Source organism: Octopus sinensis, linkage group LG6 (genome assembly GCF_006345805.1).
Source record: "Octopus sinensis linkage group LG6, ASM634580v1, whole genome shotgun sequence".
NCBI lineage: Eukaryota > Metazoa > Mollusca > Cephalopoda > Octopoda > Octopodidae > Octopus > Octopus sinensis.
The window spans coordinates 40,305,045-40,325,452 of NC_043002.1; the positions used below are offsets into that span (position 1 = coordinate 40,305,045).

At 33.9% G+C, this 20,408-nt stretch overlaps 2 protein-coding genes across 4 annotated transcripts in view; one reads left to right on the top strand and one right to left on the bottom strand.

Annotated features, from left to right (window-relative positions):
- Positions 1–20,408, bottom strand: part of LOC115212827 (ras-related protein Rab-7a) — a 52,594-nt gene that overhangs the window by 15,992 nt on the left and 16,194 nt on the right. The window contains exons 1-2 of one of the 2 annotated variants that reach the window (XM_029781598.2): positions 13,004–13,145; positions 10,119–10,196 (exon numbers count right to left, since the gene is read on the bottom strand). In XM_029781598.2, coding sequence (XP_029637458.1) covers positions 10,119–10,171 — 53 coding nt within the window. In that variant the 5' untranslated portion in view covers positions 10,172–10,196; positions 13,004–13,145. Of the gene's footprint in view, positions 1–10,118; positions 10,197–13,003; positions 13,146–20,408 lie in introns of those variants that run through there. The other variant, XM_036503849.1, reaches the window with a different exon arrangement.
- Positions 13,301–20,408, top strand: part of LOC115213154 (EEF1A lysine methyltransferase 2) — a 56,713-nt gene continuing 49,605 nt past the window's right edge. Inside the window, exon 1 of one of the 2 annotated variants that reach the window (XM_036503847.1) lies at positions 13,301–13,857. The gene's annotated coding sequence lies outside the window, so the exon portion shown is untranslated. Of the gene's footprint in view, positions 13,858–14,566; positions 14,711–20,408 lie in introns of those variants that run through there. The other variant, XM_029782089.2, reaches the window with a different exon arrangement.

The window sequence follows — 20,408 nt, forward strand, 5'->3', positions numbered from 1 at the left end:
TAGAATTTTATAAGACACTAAAACAATCTGGACAAAATAAACCAAAAAGGTTCTGAAATTGTGACTGTTCCATTGCCAACATTAACTCTCAATCAACAGTTAAGCCACAAAATTATTCTACAAGACTAGCCACCTGAATTCATATATAATTACTATTTCAAATTATACCGGAGCCTTGCTTGGCATACTTTAAATCTACAACTATACCAGCTTTCAATATTGTAAGTTTCTTGGCCCTCTACCTTAAGTACGTTAGCACCCACTTTTTGATGGTCATTTCAAGCTGCTGAAAAGGTTCTCATGAAATTTACTTCTACTTAAATAACCGAAATGACCCATCTCAATACATTATATTCTTCTCATTGCATAGAAACCAATCTATTTATTACCACTCCTCTTTAAAGGAAAGTTGATATTTTAAGACAATCTAGTTATAATAACAGAAGCATTAAGAACTCTGACAGAGATAAGGATCTTGATTTCATAAAGCATAAGATCTGTTTTATAGACCAAGGTAAATAGAAAATTTATCCACTTCTTTTCATTAGACACAAGGCCTTTTTGTAGAAGATGTTTATTGCTGATTGAACAAACCTACAAGCAGAGTCAACCAAAGCCTAATATGAAGTTAGAACTTCAATGCAATTAACAAGATGCACTAAAGTACCTAGTTAAGCACTTTGTCTAGACAGAGTTCCACCACTCTCTTTTGAGTAGGAATATTAAATTTTAATTCATTAAGTCACAGGAATGAAGTAATTCCATACAGGTATGCTATTTTAAGCAGAAATTAAAACTGATAAAATGAATGATGAAAGTACAGAAGATTTAATACTTCATTATGAATTTTTCATAAGCTTTGTACTTCAGTAAATATTCCAGATAACACTAGATATGTTCCTCATCTCAATTATTTTGTATAACTATTATTATTGGAGTACATGTATCAATGTTGATTTGGTTTTCTTCAACCAGCAACTTATTTCAAATGCTTAAGCTTCCAAGTATGTTCAAGAACCTGTATTCATAGCCTTTATGTCTAAATATGTATAGCTCAAGGCCATGTATCTTGAATACCATTTCTTCTGCTTCTTGCATACTGTTTAGCAGAAGTCTAATGGCTTTGCAAGTTGGAAACAACAGGCTTCCAAATAACACCATGCTTCAGTAAATAGAATGTCAAAAGTTAAAATTGACGCTCGTTGTTTTAGATGAGAGAGAACTCATTATCAATTGTATATAAGAATAACTAAACTGACATAATTAGCAATTTAATACTAAACTGCTAGTCAAAATTCAGATCCAACTCTATAGTGATGAAAGCAGGAGCATCTCTATGGTTGCTAAACCAGTTAGAAATGGAAGGCAAAATTTCCTCAAATCACACCCTATCACTTTGAAAGGAGAAGGGCATGGGTACAATGCCTTTGATCATAAGGTTGCTTGATCAAGTAATTTGAGTCTAAACAATTACAACAGAAACTACAATTTAACAACATTCTGAGTAAACTAGAAAGCAAAAATATAATCATGAAAGTATTTGTAAGAAATATTTTGTATTCATTTTCCCCAGATTAAGTATATAAAAAGTGCACTTCCCAATCACATAACTCTAGGTCTAGTCTCACTGTGCAGCACCTTGGGCAAGTGTTTCCTATTAACACCTCTGCCAAGTAAAGTTTGTTTGCCAGTATGACATTAGCACCTGAGGCAAGCTTCTTAACCATACAGCCATGTCTTGCCAGTTTAATCTCCAATGATGTGATAATGCAACAGGTTGTACTGGGTTACATGTTATCACTAGCACAGTCAAGCAACCTCTCTCTCTCACACACACACACACACAGGGCAGCAGATTGGTAGTTGTCTGAGTGAACAGAACACTGCAGTATTTGCTTCCATTTACTGCACCCTGAGTTTAAATGCTGCTGAAATCAACTTCCCATCTTTTCTAAGTTGCTAAAAAATAGCAACCAAAGGTGGTGGATTGGTAGAAATATAAAACCGCCGGACTGGATATCCTGCAGTATTCTGTTTCTTTGCATTCTGAACTCAAATCCCACTATGACCTATATTGGTAGTAGACTCAACCCACCACCACCTGATAGCTAGAATATCTTTTGTACAGTTAACTCTGTGGTATGCATCCAGGCCAAGTTTCCCGATTGAGGATATCTTCCTTGCTGACTCCTTCTCCCTGTATTCTTGACACCCCTGTCACTAGCCATGGGTACTGCCCTCCCTACTGACTAAAAAGATTTTAAAAAAAACAAAAAAACACCCATGTACACATACGCAAATACACAATTATAGACATATAAATATATAAACACATTTGTGTGGTGCAGTGAATAGGGCACACTGTAAGCAATATTTACATGTTCCTTCATATTTTGAAAGATGCTTTCATTAGAAATCAAATTTTGAAAAATCATTTTTTTGTTCTTTTAATCCAAAAACAGGGTACATATAGAAGAAGCATGTAGGTATGTTTATTCAATATATCCCTATATGGCTTTCATTAATGATCAATGTTATGCAAGGATATATCTTAATCTGATTACTCCAAAAATCATAGCACAAAAAACATAATATCAGCCTTGAGATCCCAGTAATATCCACGAGATTTTAAGACTGCACTGCATGATCTAAATGGATTTAAAAGTTCATTTCTAACATCACTGAAAATGTCAAAATGTTTTGAACAAATTACCTTGTTCAATTTTCAATGAATACCTAAAACTCTCAGATGCAATAGAGGACCTTTCTAATGTCCCTTTTCATACTGTTGAAAAAATATGTTTGAAAGCCATGCAATTTTCTTTCTCTGACCTCTTTTATCTGTTAATACCTCTATCAATGTTGTCATCTTTGTAAATGATGTTGCTTAACAATAGCTGATCTGATGGTTGAATGAACTAAAAGGATAACTGACCTCAAATGGAAAAGCACTAAATCTAAAAACAGAAGCAATTTAGTCTTTCATAAAGATATTTTATCTCCACTGTAGAGTATCTTTTCTGTATTGAAGAGAAAGTTTACCAACAAAAATAGAACAAGAGAAAAAAAGAGTTTGTTGGTTAGCTCTTTATGTCAACTGAAAAAGATTTACTTAAACTAATTAAAGCAGATTTCTCAGAGAATGTAATAAATATATTTGCCCAGAAAGATTGAAGAACTGAATTAATTTATAAATGAAGCAAATGAATAACATTTTGTATGTTTTTTTTTTATTATTTTTATTTTAGACATTAAACAGCAATTCTCATAGCCATGCTATGAAACTAAATGGTTTCTCTTCATGAAATAATTGCGAAAATGATTCAGCTCAATCAATAAGTATTTATTGCATGACTAACCTCAAAAGTCATCACGTGCCTGTATGCGTGTGTGTCCATCTTTTTTACCCATTATTCTTGAGAGGGTCAAGGAGGTAGAATCCTCAGGCAATTGCTCCATATGGTCCTATCAGAAACAACTGTCATATTTTCTGGCTGGGTTCCCAAGCATGACCAAATAAGACTAAGGATATTATCCAACCATTTCATTCTTATCTACTCTTAGCTCTCCTACTGGTTGGCTTGGTTTGAAGAATGTCTTATTCTCTATGATGTTTTAAACACACGTCTGTAGTAACAGAACTCTGATCTCTCAATGTGCAGAAGTTATGGCTTCACCTGGAGTGGCTTCCTGATCTCCAAGCTCTAAGTTCTGTTGAGTAATGTTACTCCACAGATCCTTCAGGATCTGTTCTGACTTTAGAATTGCAATCCCTCTTTCCATTTATCCTTATGTCTCCCTATTAGTTTGCTATGCCAAGTTAGACTAACTATGGTACACTTCTTCACCTTATTAACTGGCAGTAATTTTTATCTCAATGAATAGATATCACTTCATTTTCCTTTATCTTCCTGTGCATTTCTGCAAACTCATGGCCAAACAACTGTGCTTGCATGCATGTGTGTGTTAGACTATCACCAAATTGTAAGCCCCCCCCCCCGTTTCCCTTTGTCCAGCCAATTGTATATTTTCCTCCATTTATCATTACAGTGACTAGTTTTCCTTATCTGGTTTTTACTTGCCTGAGCAATAATCTGCACAATGAGGAAATACCAAAATAATAGACAACTGGATCAAATACACACTACAGTGATATTGAATGTTTTGTTTTCCACCTGTTAATACTAATGCACATGTGCATTCAAGTATATATAAACAGGATATAAATTTTGTGTATGTTAACAAAATATTCCCACACCAATCCACAGCCTGTCTATTTATATTCCTAGTACATAGTGAATTGTATAAAAAAATTGTCATTTTCTCACATCTTGGTTATTTGTTAAGATTGCTGGTTTTAAATATAAAGCCCGAGATTAACAGAGAATCCAAAACCAAGTTCTAATTGTTTATTGATTGAATAATTCCCCTAATTTACATATTGTGCTTTAATTATATGAGTGTAAAATATTTTCAATTTATGCTCTGTAAAGTCAGACGTAATAGAAAGGGTACCAAGATGTAAAAACCAGGATAAAATAGGAAATACTAGAGATGTGAGCTTTGCAAACTGCATAATGCCTTCTGCATTTGGAGATATGTGGAATATTCCACATTTGGAGAAAAAGAAAAAAATAAGGGTTAGCAACAGAAAGCATCTGACTATAAAACGATGCCTCAATAATACATTTATTTACCAAAATGGATGTAAAACAAATGAGTGAATACAGAAGCCACACAATGTTTAATAAATATTTGATCATGCAGTGAAAATAGACTTCAAGAGTAATTCACATATGTTTACCAACCAAAGGTGAGGGTTGACCTGATTGGTTTCTTTAATATTCAGATTATCAAATGTAATGTATGTTTATTCACTTTGTTTTGAATTAATCATGCATTATTATGTAGCTTCAAAACTCCAGTGATGCAATTGTTTATTTTTAGAATGGCATTGTAAGGTAGGAGTGAGAGGCCAGATATGATTAGACTGAACATTAAAAATAGGAAGAACATTTGGGATAGATATGGCCAATTTAAATGCTGAAGGGTTTCACTCATTGGGCATTGCTTACCCTGGCCTTCTAGCTACCAAAACTTAGCTTCTTGTAGAAATTGTAAACAAGTGACAGCTGAGAATTAAAATCTACAATATCAACATCTTTTAATGAGTCTTCTATGCTGGCATGGATTGGAAGGTTTGACAAGAGATGGCCAGGTAGAAGGCTACACTAAGCTACTGTGTCTGTTTTGGCATGGTTTTTACAGTTGGATGGCTTTATTAACAACAACCACTCCATAGAGTGGACTGGGTGCTTTTTACATGGCACCAGCACAGGTAAGGTCAGTTTTGGTATAGTTTTTACAGCTGGATGCCTTCCAAATGCCAACAACTTGATGCTTTTTACGTGGCACCAGCACTGGCAGGGTCACCAAGACAAGGAATTTTGAGAGGTGATAGGTCATTCATATATATATATATATATATATAAACACACACACGTGTTTGTTATTTTCATTTATAATTAACAGTACTTTGTGCAATACCACAAAACATTGTACTTAAACATTTTATTCTTCAATATGTTCATGGATAGGGATGAAAATACACTATCAACCTTACTCAACAATTGTTCTGGTGACATGGAAGTAATGCTAGAAATGTCAAAAATATCTATGTACTCCAAGACTTAACTGCCACACATATGACTGAGTATTTACTCAGTCATGTCCTTATATTACCCCAAATTACTTGTTCTTCACTATAAATAGAAAACCCTCAACATGTTATCCTGTCTAAATCAAAGAAGAAATTCAAAATACCAAGTCTATTCTTGACCTGAGTGTAGATATATCTGCAGACGAAACTTTCTCCAAACTCACCTATAACATTAGGCCTCGAGAAAACACTTCACCTAAGTAGGTTACATTACTGCTCTTAACTTGTCTCTTAGCCCAGGTCTCATCTAGAAAATTTGTAAAAATATGCTGTGCTAACCTTGGATTGTAGAGTGACCTATTGAGTCAAGTACATCAACACCAACATCAAAATGAAAATCAAATGGAAATTGTAGTTAAGATACCTGTGCCAGTGACACGTTAAAAGCACCGTCCGAATGTGGCAGATGCCAGCACCGCCTGACTGGCGTCCCTGTCGGTGACCTGTAAATGCACCAACCGATCATGGCCATTTGCCAGCCTCCTCTGGCCCCTGTGCTGGTGGCATGTAAAAAGCACCCACTACACTCACAGAATGGTTGGCGTTAGGAAGGGCATCCAGCTGTAGAAACACTGCCAGATCAGACTGGAGCCTGGTGCAGCCTCCTAGCTTCCCAGCCAACCCATGCTAGCATGGAAAATGGACGTTAAACGATGAATTCACAAGGTAAATATCACAAATTACTAGGAATGCCAGCTATTCTGTTGCTACTATCTGGAAGACTAATCTGACTCTTAAGCTAGTTTCTCATTAAACCTTTTAGGAAAGTAACACGAGAAACTCACATTAACATATGATACTGTCACTACCCCTCCAATGTTTAAAAAGGTCTTCTGCAGAAGAATTTTCAATCTGTTATCCAGCCAAAAGATCTTCAAAGAGCTCCTTCTGATAGTGATGTCCTTGAAGCCAATGGGTTCAAAATAAAGGTCACAACTGCAGCCAGGGTATCACAAAAAAAAAACTGTGCAGCTTTGCATAATAAGTGAAGTGATGATGTATAATCTGATATCAAACCAGCTATCTTGCCATGTGGTAATAGTCATTGTTGAAAGGTCAAACTTTACAGAATGTTGACTAAATTCATGCCTGTCTGCTCTACAACATGGTGCACATAATGAAAGAATTGTTATTACTGCCATTACTAAAGTATCCGGATAGCTCAGGTCAATGGCTATCTAATAATACTGTGTGTGAAACATAGAAATACCTCTTGTAAATCCAATACCAGCAGCAACATTGTTACAGGTATAAACACTGGCTATTCATTCACACTTCTGGTCCTATTCATTGGTGTGTGTGAAGTTTCACATGTTTGCTCTCTGTGGGTTCAGTAACATATCATCAGTTGTAGCGCAACAACTGTAGCTACTACTGAAGTGTGTCCACTTTGAGATATTTAGCTCAGATTTAAATACCTTCCTCAAAGAAAGCTCTAGCTAAATGTCCAATAATACTTTCAGTGATCTTCCAACATACATACATACATATATATATATATATATATATATACATATATATATATATAATATGTTAGGCACAGACATGGGGCTGTGTGGTAAGAAGTTTGCTTCCCAGCTACATGGTTCTGAATTCGGCTACAAGTTAACCAAAGCTCTGTCAGTAGACTTGGTAGATAGAAACTGTATGTATGAAAGTGAGAGAGAAAGTGTGTTTGTGTGTGTGTGTGTATATATATAGTTACACACATATATACTCACACATACACACACAATTTGTGTTTATGCATGCATGTGTATGGAGTTTTGACACTGCATGATAGTTGTAAAAGAGTGTCACTGTCACAGTGTCGTTCATTTCCAGTATTCAGCAAGATGTTTGTCCATGGGAAAATATTAACTAAGCTTGGAAACAGGTGACAGTGGGCAACAGGAAGGGCATTCGACTATAGAAAATATGCCTGGAATAAACTGTTGCAGTCATCTACAAAACTGAGGTCACCTCTATTCAGTCAAATAGGGAACCAAAAGAAAAAATATATTGGACTGTGCAAAAGTAACTTAAGAGACACCAACCACCAGTCTTCTTCCCAACATGTAGACAAGAAAAGCACAAAACTAGAAGACACTGCCTCTCTTTTTGGATTAGTCGATATGTATAATCCAGATATATATACAAAGTGGGCAACAAGTATAGGTGTGATTATGTGGCTGAAAACCTTGCTTCCCAACAATGTGACCTTGGGTTGATCAAAGTGCTTTGATTTATTTTCAAGGCAACTGAAAGAAGTCCATATGTGTGTGTGTACCCTTGCTTTGACATGTGATAATTGTAAATGAGCATCACTGTCATGGAAGTGATGCTATTCATTTCCCATCTTCCACAGAAATATTACCTTGCTTTGAAACAAGAGAGGGTTGGCATCTGGTCATAAAAAATTTGCCTCGGCAGATTCTGCCTGACCCATGCAAGAATGGAAAAGTGAAGCTCAAATGATGGTGGACCTGATGGAGACATAATCCATTTTTACTTCTATTTAATCTCAAGATTAAAAACGGACACTCAAGACAGATGAGTTGTCAAGCCAACTCTAAATACATTAACTCTTCACAACTGAATATCCAACATTCTCTCTCTCTCTCTCTCTCCACACACACAAATTTATTTTGTGGTATAAAACCATAAAAGTACACAATACACCTTAGGGTGTACTGAGTGTTGAATAAATCAAATACAGGAAGACATAATTAAAAAATTTCACTTTTCCTGTATATGACAAATTTTGTTTCTCAATATCTGCTGAAATATAACAAAACTACATAAACAGAAATGCATTTTAGGGTTGCCACCACATCTAGAAAAGTACATATTTTAAATTTTGAAGAGATATTTGTGTAATATATAAGTTTTTGTCTAATAATTATATATAGGAAGACCCGAGTTATGGAAGCATGAATGGAAGCCTGATGATTCCCATGTTACATAAATTTTTGCAAACAATATTTTAAAAAATTTTCTCAGTTGCAACCCCTGTCCTTTTAATACACAATCTAATAGAACCAATAGTTTTAAAATATTTCATTTTACCACTTTATGGAGTTAAAATGATAGTCAACTCTAGTAAGCCAATTTATTGTGCTGTGTTCAAGCTGGCTAGCTAATCATTGTAAAATATAGACTTTGGATAGGCTACTTTAGTCCTCATGGTTTCAACATAAAAATTGAAACTAGCACATCACCCAGAAATTTCGGATAAGATACTGAATTTGTTATTGAAGCTCATCTGGGAGAGACTATTATGGAATCTGCAGTCAGGGATTCAGATGTATGGTATTTAAATGAAGTTGGAAAGATAAAATCAAGTTCAAACAGCAATAAAAAAAATTAAAAAAAAGAAATGGTTATTTTATTTGAGCTATATTTAAGTCATAATGAATCATTGTTAACTATGTTCTAACCAGTGAATGAAAAATGGATTCTATATTAATAAGCTTTAAACATACAGCTTAGTGTTAAGACAAGCATAAAATTACAATTCATACCAACTTTCAAACAAAAGGTACAAGTATTGTGTAAAGAGGAGTGGAAAATTAATCCATATGGATTTTTAACCCTTTTTTTGGAGAAAAAATTTAACAGAAAAGCACTGTTCAAAATCAAACAATGAGAAGTTCAAGAAAAGAGCTGCTTTTGGTCAATAGTCTATCATGGCGTGAAAGACAAAAAGTTTTCTAAATTTAGACTTCTTCAACCATCATATACCATGACGTCTTGATCGTTTAGTACAGATAAAGCTCCATCTACAACCTTATCTCAAGAATCCAGTGAATTTATTGAATTTTTTTACTGTAGATATGTGACAGCTTAATTTTGCTCTGCAAAATAACTGCTCTTCATAGCACAGAACAATTAGAATAGCTAATGCAGAGTAAAGATCACATAAGTTTAAAAAAGACATTAGCATTCAGAACATGGATGCTATAAAAAGAAACTATTGGAGATAGAATAAATAGGATTTAAAGAGATGATCAGAACCCGCACAATTCAGTTAATGGATCCATTATGTTCCTTAATGGGATTTAACAAAAATAAAAACTAAAGTAGGATTCAATTTGGTGTCTGAGTTGATTCTAGCAACATCCATACAAGACAACTGAAGTTCTCTCACATCGAATATATCTATTGCAAACTTAAATATATTGTTCCATATTGGATTTTTAAAACCAGTCAGATTAACGTGACTTGTTCACGTTTACTATTAAAACCCGAGTGAAAGTTGCAACTAAGAAAAGTAGTTACGTACTAGGAGATCATTAACTAAAATGATATTGGGGAAATACTAAAACAGTCATAATCTAAAATAGGAAGCAATTACTAATTACAATAAATTTCATGCGATTCACTGGAGATTATGATACAATTAAAAGCAATAACTTACCCGCTGTCTCCAAGAATGATAACTTTAAGCAGCACCTTCTTTCTGGATGCCATTATTTTACAAGTTGTACTAACTTCGCTGTAAAAAGAAACATATTGTAACTAAATCAAAAGAAAAAGCATGAAAATAAAACATCTTTAAATATATACTGACATTTAATATTGATCTCAATAGGCTAACTATCAACCAACCTGTTTAGACTGCTTTGAAATAAAAATATATAAGGAAGGTACATAAACAAAAAGTGTTGTTTTCTCTTTACTGTGTAAAAGGAAGCTTATTGATAACGTTTTAGATGAAAACTAAACTCAGATTTTTCAAAGTGATTTAAATAAAATTGAAAGACACGTACATTGATTGACGCCCACCAAATTTTTGACTAGCACTTTTGACTAATAGAGCAAATACAAAATGTTATCGGTCAGTTACTAATTTACGATTTCAAGGTGTAAAGTACATCAGTATTCTCACAAAATCATGGCTTGACGAGATCATCAATAGATAAGAAAAGCACATTTATCCTCAGCAGGGAATTAAAAGAAAACAGCTTGTGATACTCCAATTTCATTTAATCTTCAAAGAGGACATTATTTTATAGTATACTCTTAACTACCAGAAAGTAAAAGCACATTAATAATTTTCAAGTGAATATATTTCTCAATATTTTCCACAAAGCTTTTACAAAATAGCATTAAAATCGTATAAAACTATCTTTAAAACAATGTGTTAATCACCTAAAGAGTAAATTGAGGGTGTATAATAAATACATGCTTGTAATAAGTAGCTGAAAATGAAATCCTGAATTAACATATCTTAATACGCACTGATAAGAAATGAATGGCTGCTAGAGCCAGCAAAATATTTTCCAATAAATTTAATGTGTATGAGAAATGGATATAAAAGCCATACTAATAATAACAAAAAAAAATTAACTTTTTAAAATTATAACTTAACTGCAATGCACTATAAACAATTGATATTAAATTTGGTCTTAAACATTAATATACAGAATAACATTACAAGTGATCACAAAAAAAATCTTACAAGACAATGTTATAAACATGAATCGGTAAGATGTGTGTGCGTGTGTGTGTGTGTATATATATATATATATATGTGTGTGTGTGTGTGTGACATACAAAATTAACAAGTGATGATGTATCCTAAGGAGTTGAATTTTTTAACATTCTGACTCAGCACATTCCAACAAGTACTGTTATGAAGAGAGCAAAAAAAACAAAAACATTAAGATCATTATAATTTTTTTTAAAGTGGAAAGGCCCAAAATTCCTTAAGTTTAACAGATATGGTTCCTTAAAAAATTTTAATGTCTTTCAGAAAAACGAGATAAAAACATTCAAATAATTGGTGTATTTTTTTTTTTTTTTGTAAGTCAACCTCGAAGAGGGTTACATACGATAGTTTTCCAAGAATGTAACATTAAAAAAATATCTTATTTTGCAAAACTTAAAAAGCAGGATTTAAAAAAATAAATAAATAAACCTTGTTCCGAAAGGAGTTGGGGATGGGGGGGGGGGGCTAATGGGGAGTAAATCAGCTTACATTTAGGAAAATCTGTCTGCTTGGTTTTATTTATGCATACTAATATTTACCTAAAAGTAATTTTTCGATTTAGATTGAACAATCAAAATTCTAATACATCAGCTTATAAAAACTGCTTATAATAATATTACTTGACAGTATGGAGGAAAAAACAGCACATCTTTCCAGCCAAACAGGCCTACAGGATTAAACACAAACTCGTAAAGAGAATGAGGCTATCTATTATTGGTAGTTATACTACGGAGCTTTAAATAGATTTTTCTCTCGACCACAAAATAAATTTTAAAATCTTTTTGAAATATCGATTGTAGTAAAGAAAGCATAGGAAAGAAAATTGTTTTGATGAAATTTAACAAAAATGTCAGCCAAAACCTTAAGCTATATTTCAAAGTCAAGAGCACAGACCAAAATACCATTACTCACAAATTCAAGTTACATAAATATCCTCCTAGTTTCTGATAAAAGTGTAAGAAAATCTGTCGTAATTATTATCTTTATTCAACTTCAACAATAAGAGCGCTCCTAAATTTTTCAAGATTTTGACAAAATGCGCAGGTTTTCATTAACGCGGTTTTAGGTGTCTGTTCTCGTATTAAGTGGCAGGTGCCCGAGGAACAATTTCAACTAAGCAGGAAAGAGATTGTTTATTACATTTGTCCTGATACCACAAGAGAAAGGCAATTCATTATAAAATACACCCCTCACCCAAATCATGACACAATTTTTAATAATTTCCACTCTCACAAGAGAATTGACAAAACATATACGTTGTTTTTATTGTACCTTACATAAAATAGTTCCTTTATATATATATATATATATATTAGATACACACACTACGTGTTCGTGTTATATCATACAAGAAAACATCGAGAAAAAGAAACGTCATATTATTTTTAATCACAAACTTTTTACCTATATCTGCAAAAATGCTGTATTATAATTCTGTATAAACAAAATGAATAGTTACAACATTAGTCATGATGCAACCAACAATGATTTTGCCCCCTTTTTTCTTTTAAAAATGTTAACTAAAGTACAAACAACTAGCTATATATATATATATCTAAATATATATATATACATACATATATATATATACACACAAGTGTGTGTGTATCCACTTTATCATTTACGAATAGTCTTATACATTACCGATATTACGAAGGAAAGGGAGGTGTGTACGCAACTGCAACAACTGATGTAGGGCTTGGAATAACGTAGAAAAACAGAATCTCCTTTTTACAGTACGTATAAATACGGTGGAGAGAATATTAACGAACCCTAAGCTATCGCTATTAAATATATACCAAGTGACTTACCTAGAGAGATTGGTTTATTCCCAAGTACAGATGCAGCACCAAGTTAACCTACCAACACTACAAAATGGCGATCCCGTGACAAAGTCTTGTGACGTCATTGTTGAAGAGCGTTGCCTCGAGGTGGCGCTACATGCTCCTGTTCTCCAAGAATTTTAACTCGTCCCTCTTCTTCGTTATCGCTGATATCTCAGCCGTTTGTTAACATTTATTACACAATAATTTAGCATAGAAAATAGTAACACACAGACGCAAAAAGAAAATATTTCTGTAACGTAAAAACTAAATAAAAATCGTCAAAACAAAAGTATTGTTGAACAGATAACTCGAATCGTATCTGTGCAAAGTAGTTCCATAGTGAATGAATTATGTTTAATTTAATTGCAACTATGTATCAATCAAGGAATGCAATAAGTAAATATTAAAACAACTGTCGATTTTTTTAAAAAATGTTTATATTGGAAAACGATTGGTTTTCGTTGAGGATATCCGTATAGCTGACTTTTTTTTTTGTTTTCCTCACTATTGAAAATATAAAACATGATATATTTCTAATTTAATTTCAGAACATCCCGATTATCCGAGGCTTCTGTTATCCGAATTAACATTTCACATTTTCCGAGTAAACGAATAATGTGAACCATTTAAAACTGTTTTATTTGTAATTTTTTTATTATTATCTGAATTGCGATATAATTTTAACAGTCGATGGAAAGACTACTAGACAAACTATAGATGAGGTCATACCCAAAATATTGTTTGTTTTTAATACATTATTTATGCCTTGTATTTTTTTTTTGTCTATCATAATATACATTCACGCTACTGTGGACACGTTTCATAACTTGGCGTGTAGGGTTTGTAAGTTAAAACTTCTTGTGTTTTGAGTCTAAATTTAATAAGCATGTAATAAAAAGAATGTATCAGATATATTTTTATTTAAATGAGGTACTTTCAATATTTACAAGAAATGTGGAAGACGTCTTGAATATGGAGAAACGTTCAGTGGCAGAGAGAAAAGTGAGGAAATGGCAACAACTTGTTTGATTTTATAATTTGTTGGCTGTCATGCCTGATTACAGTTGTATGTTAACTGTTAGAAACTTGTGTACAAAGTCATTTTAATTAATTTCATTCATCAGTATCATAGAAATCAGAGGGCGTTTCGACACATGTAAAACAGCATGCACCATGATTTCAAGTTGAAGAAACGTGAAAACGTGCGTTGCATGTTCACGTTTTTCGGCTAATGATTTGATGTTGATTATTTGTTTCTGTTTCAGAAAGACTTTTATGAATCCGGAAATTGTTGATTGTGTAATTCACAGCTCTACACATAAATGGCTTGTGTCGCCAAAAAATTTCACCATATTGCAGTGCCCAATATATTTGAACGAATTAATAATATTCTACCAAAATGCTTGTTGGCAGTTGGGAGATCAGAGAATCCTTTCGGGAAGTTTTGTCAAAAACGCGATGCTTTACTCATACTCGCAAACTCGCTCTAGAACGTTGCACTTTTAAGAAAAACGCATTTCTTTTGAAAAGCCGTTAAAATGTAGAATTCCATAGGGGCATTACGCGTCCCTATTCATTCCGGGTCATAACGGTACACATTGCAAAACTTTCACTAGTTAAAAGAGCATGAAGAAAGTTGAAATTCACATATCGCTTCTGTGGAAATACAAAGGCCAATATATTCAGTTTTAGGTATATATAAGCTAGTTTTATATTTTTTGTACTTCATACTTGTTCCTGGTAACATTGGAAATCGAAACTGCCGACCAACTTTCTTAGGAATATTTTGGTAGTCACTCGCAAAATAGTGTTGAATTATAACAGTGAAGCACCAGACTAAATACATTAGTTTTTACTTTCCCTCGTTGTTCTGCGTTCAAATTCCTCTGGAGTCGATGATGCTTTTCATTCCTTTAAAGTTAATTACGTTATCACTTGAATACACAATTCTAAACTATTCTAAAACAATTACAGTTCATTGGTATAGATTGCTATTTAGCCACGTCAATTCTAAATGAATAGACCTATGATCAAAAGCGCTCTAACAATGACCATTCCATTTTAATCTCAGATATAGTGCATCTAGGTCCACATTTTCTAAAGTGACTTCCATTTATTTAAAGACAGTAAAACTTACAGGGTAAGATGTAATTTGAAGGTGATTTGGCTGCAATGTCTAGCAGGTTGAGAGACTGCATAGAGGCTCCCTCCTAAATAATGAGGTGAATGCACAGAAAATAAATTATTGAAAAAAGCGCTATTAAAAAGCTTTATCTCAAATGGTTGTCCCTATCTTTGTAAAAAAAAAATGTGTAGCCCAGATCTGCTCTGTGACATGCTGAAAGCCAATTAAAAGACTAAGTAGTGCAATCCGCAACTGATTTTTTCGGGATATGTCCATTCCTCCACCTTACTGAAGAGCTGTGGTTATTTACATAGTTTCAAATTTTGGCACAAGGCCAGCAATTTTAAGGGAGGGGAATAAATTTATTACATCAATTTCAGTGTCCTTATTTTATCAACCCTGAAAGGATGACAGGGAAAATCAGAATCTGAACTCAGAATGTAAACAGCTGGGATAAATATTGCTAGGCATTTTGTTCAACTTGCTAACTTTCTATCAACTCACTGCCTTAGAATTGTGGTTAATTATATAGAGGGCAGAGGGACAGTTTGGGTACTAGGGGAAAAAATGTTTCAGAACTTGGAAAACAAGTACTAGACTAACAGAAGGCTAAGCTGTTTCATTTCAGAGTGGATTTGGTAGATGGAAACTGAAAGAAGCCTGTCATGTATATATATGTATGTGTGTGTATATGTTTGTGTGTCTGTGTTTGTCCCCCTAGCATTGCTTGACAACCGATGCTGGTGTGTTTACGTCCCCATCACTTAGCGGTTCGGCAAAAGAGACCGATAGAATAAGTACTGGGCTTACAAAGAATAAGTCCCGGGGTCGATTTGCTCGACTAAAGGCGGTGCTCCAGCATGGCTGCAGTCAAATGACTGAAACAAGTAAAAGTTAAAGGATAAAGATAAATAAATGGAACTGCAACTGTAACATCCAACATATATTTTTATTTCTATTCTCTTATTTCCCTTTATATTTCCTATATCCATCCTTTTCCAAAATAACTCCTTATATTGAACTCTACTATTTCCTGCTAGTTAACTCTCATATCATCTCTGATGAAAGGATATCTCTAATATCCCAGAAACAGCTGTACGACCACCTTTCTCTTTATAAATGTCCAATAAATTCCACGCAGCCTTGGCTTTGTTGTCTCATTTTATTTAACATATGAATAAATTACTAAATATATATTTATTATTACATCTATACATCAAGACAACTATGAAAAGATGTGAAGCAGAAATTTGTATAGGTGCAGGCATGCCTGTGTGGTTAGAAACTTGCTTCCCAACAACTTGGTTTTGAGTTCAGTCCCACTGTGTGATATCTTAGGCCAGTGGTTCCCAGCATAGGGTCTGCAAACCCCTGGTGGTCTGCAAAGGTAATACTGGGTGTCTGTGAACTAAATACAAAATTTCATATATATATATATATATATATATATATATAAATAAATAAATATACACATACACACACACACACACAAACATAAGGATAAGCATATTAAAAGAGTTCTGTGGGAAAATTCATTTAAATAAAAGGGTTGAGAACCTCTGCCTTAGGCAATTGTTTTCTACTATAGCCTTAAATCGACTAATGCCTTGTGAGTGGATTTAGTAGACAGAAACTGGAAGAAGCCCATCATATAAATATATATGTGTGTGTTTGTGTTGGTCCCCACTTACCATTTGATAACTAGTGTTGGTTTGTTTATATCTCCATAACTTAAAAGTTCTGCAGAAAGTGACCAACAGAAGAAGTAACAGGCTTAGAGGAAGAAAAGAATTGGGGGTCAATATGTTTGGTTTAAACGTTTCAAGGCAGTGCCCCAGCATGGCCACAGTATAATGACTGAAACAAGTATACGATAACGATAAAGATTTCCTTTAAAGTTTAGGTTAGGTTAAAGTTTTAGATAAAAATGCTTTGTGATTAATTAGTGATGAAAATATAAATAAATGTTTGTTAACAGTTGTGTTACAGTTGAGATGAGTAAAGCCAATTAAATTGATTCAATGTCCCTTGAGAGAATGTCCCAACACATCTTTGCCACATTCTCTCTCACTATTGCTCTCTTTATCTTAGTGACTCACCCACTCTCTTAATCTTACTCTTTAACCCACCCTCCTTGCTTTTTTCAACTGGAGTATTCATGTATCTACTCTACAGCAAGACACCTATCATTGTCCATCTATACTCCTCATCTCTCATCAACTGGCACAAAGCTACCCCCACTCACTACTACTCCCCCTCCTAGCTGAGGTTTGTCTTGCACGTTACTTGGTGACCATATCAGTACAGGTGCCTCGTAAAATGCATGAGTGTGGGTTCCACATAAAAAGCACCAGTGCTGGTGCCATGTAAAAAGCACCCAATACACTCTGTAAAGTGGTTGGCACTAGGAAGGGCATCCAGCTGTAGAAACCATACCAAAACAGATAATGGAGCCTGGTGTAGCTCTTGGCTTTACCAGCTCTTGTTAAACTGTCCAACCCATACCAGCACAGAATGTGGATGTTAAATGATATAACCAGTGATTATTTGTAAAGGGATAAAAGGAAAATGTATTGGTAGCAGGATTCAAGTATATGAGCTAGATAGATCAAAGTAAACATATAATAGTTCAAGGTTCTTGTGGTACTGTCAACTTTATTTTTGTTGATACTAAAATTACAAGAGATCATTTAGTGGGAACAATTTGAATATATTACATATAACAATGAGAAAAATGTTTTGTAAAAAATGAGAATCATTAATTTTTAATATAAACCCTACTTCTATAATAATAGAAGCAAAATTCTGTCTGTCCATCATTGGGATCTGGTTTAAAAGCATTTGAGTTGCTATTTCTAGCAGGTAAAGCTTGGCTGATTCACACCATCTTGGTTGGCATTTGTCAGATGACATCAGAGATCAAGGGGGATATAAATAACATTTGCTTCATTAATTTTTACGTTGAGATAAGAACTTTGGGACAAATTGGCCAACAGTTAGAATTCAACTTGGGATTGGAACAATAGAATGATTGTATTACAGAATTGATTCTCCTCAGTCCTTAACCTCTGTTCAAACACCACTGGGGCATATAGTCATTATAAACATTATAGTAATGCTATTTAGTGCCTTTTAGTTTGGGGCCACAAGCCCTAATTAACCCTTTGCAGGAGCCAGCTTAAAAGTCTGTAAGGAGTGTGGCTTTTAAGCTAGTTTATATTAAATAACATTTAGCAATCTTAACATGTGATGCTTTAAAATTTGTGTACTCGTGGAGATAAAAAAACTGCAAATGTAGGAATAAAGTATTATGTACAATATATAAGCTAAAGGCAGTTTTGAACACCGCATCAAAGTTTCAAATCCTTTCATTAATATGAGAGAGAGACAGAGACACAGTGATAGATAGATTGATAAAAAGAGAGAGAGAGAATGATTTATGTTTCAGGCAATTATCTTGACACATCTCTGTTACAAACAAGAAGTGGAAGAAAGGTGGGCAAGACAAAGTTCAAAGAGTACCTTTGATTTCTTGTAGAGCAGAGATGTCAAACATTCAGACTGAGGGCTAGATCTGGCTTAGTAATCTTTAAGTTAGCCCTCAGCTCAATTTTTATATATAAAAAAAACTAATTTGAAAATATTCTGTAAAATATATATTGCTAAGGTACATTTTGAGTTGGAACCTGTCTAGAGTTGTGATTAACAGTGGTTCTGATTAGTCAAGTCTGTATCCCTGAAGAAAATTTTTTTTATCTCATCCAATGAAACAGAATTTTATAAATCCATATACTAAAAGCTATAGCCTATTTCTCCTTCACTTTGTTGATAAACAATATAAGCCATATCAAGCATTGGTTTTCTTAAGAGCTATATGCAGTCATTTACACAATTTCTGTATCCCTACTCTTAAGATTCATACTTAATAGGACTATAGACACTATGTAGGTGAGATTCTTCCTGCACAAGCTTTCCTAGCATCTCATATTCTTTCCTATCTTTATTATTAATAAAGTCGATATAGAGTACATATACATACATACATACATTATGTAATCTGTTACATCTATTATCTCTAACCGGTTTATAGCTAAAAAATAATTGTCTTCTATATCTAAAAATCACAGTTTCTCCATATGCTTCTCCAGAATAAAAATCTAAGAAAAGACTGAAAACATTTTTGCTTCTTTAGCTTGGTTTAGTGTACATAGGTCATAATCAGATCAAATTTTACAAATAGTTCAAAAAGAATTAAACAATTCTCATTGTGTGACACAAACACTGTTTCTGAAGTTATGAAAGCCAAATTGTGTTCAGCTAAATACAAAGTGATGCAATTTAAACTTTAGCATTTGAACTGGCCATATCCAGCCAGAATATTCTACCTGTTTTACATTCAAACTGGACAGATCTAGCCTCTTAGACCAAACCTACAGCGTTATTCCAAAACTAAACAATTGCATCATTGAAATATCAAAGCTATACAATAATACAGGATTAATTCAAAATGACATGAATAAATAAGCGTTTCATTTGGCAGAGTAATCTGAATGCTAAAGGGTTAAATATTCTAAAATATGCTCAAGAAAACCTGTTCTACACAGCAGAAATGTTAAGGCTGCTCCCCCTGGTGGAGAGGATTGGCTTGCAAGAGTCCCATGCTGGTGCCATGCAAAAGTGCTTATGCAGTGCCACATTAAAAGCACCCAGCATACACTGTAAAGTGGTTGGCATTAGGAAGGGCACTGAGCTGTAGAAACCAAGCCAAATCAGACTGGAACTTGGTACAGCTCTCCAGCACTAGTCACATTGTCCAATTCATGCCAGCATGGAAAACAGACATCAAGGAATGATGATGATTTATGCCAATGCTCTGGCTCTTTTTCCACATGTGACTGCCTACATCTCTTCATAATAGTTTTATTTGTATTTAATTACAGTAGTATTACGCACCACATCTTAAGATGCTCAAGATGATGCACTAAATTTTTTTGTGATTGCAAACATTCGTGAACATACTTCCAATCATTGATTCTAAATTTTTATAAAGACAACTTATTTGAAAAGCCAGAAACTTAGCAACAAAAGTAAATAAATTTTATTGGTGCTCTCTAAATAAATAAGCCACCTTCTAAGAAAATATTAATTGTTGTTAATTTTCCAATACATAATTGTGACGATGCACTTTGCATAGTTTTAGCCTGCAATGCCACCCTGTTGGCTAAGCAAGCAGGCCAACATTCACCCTTGATCAAAAGGGGGACT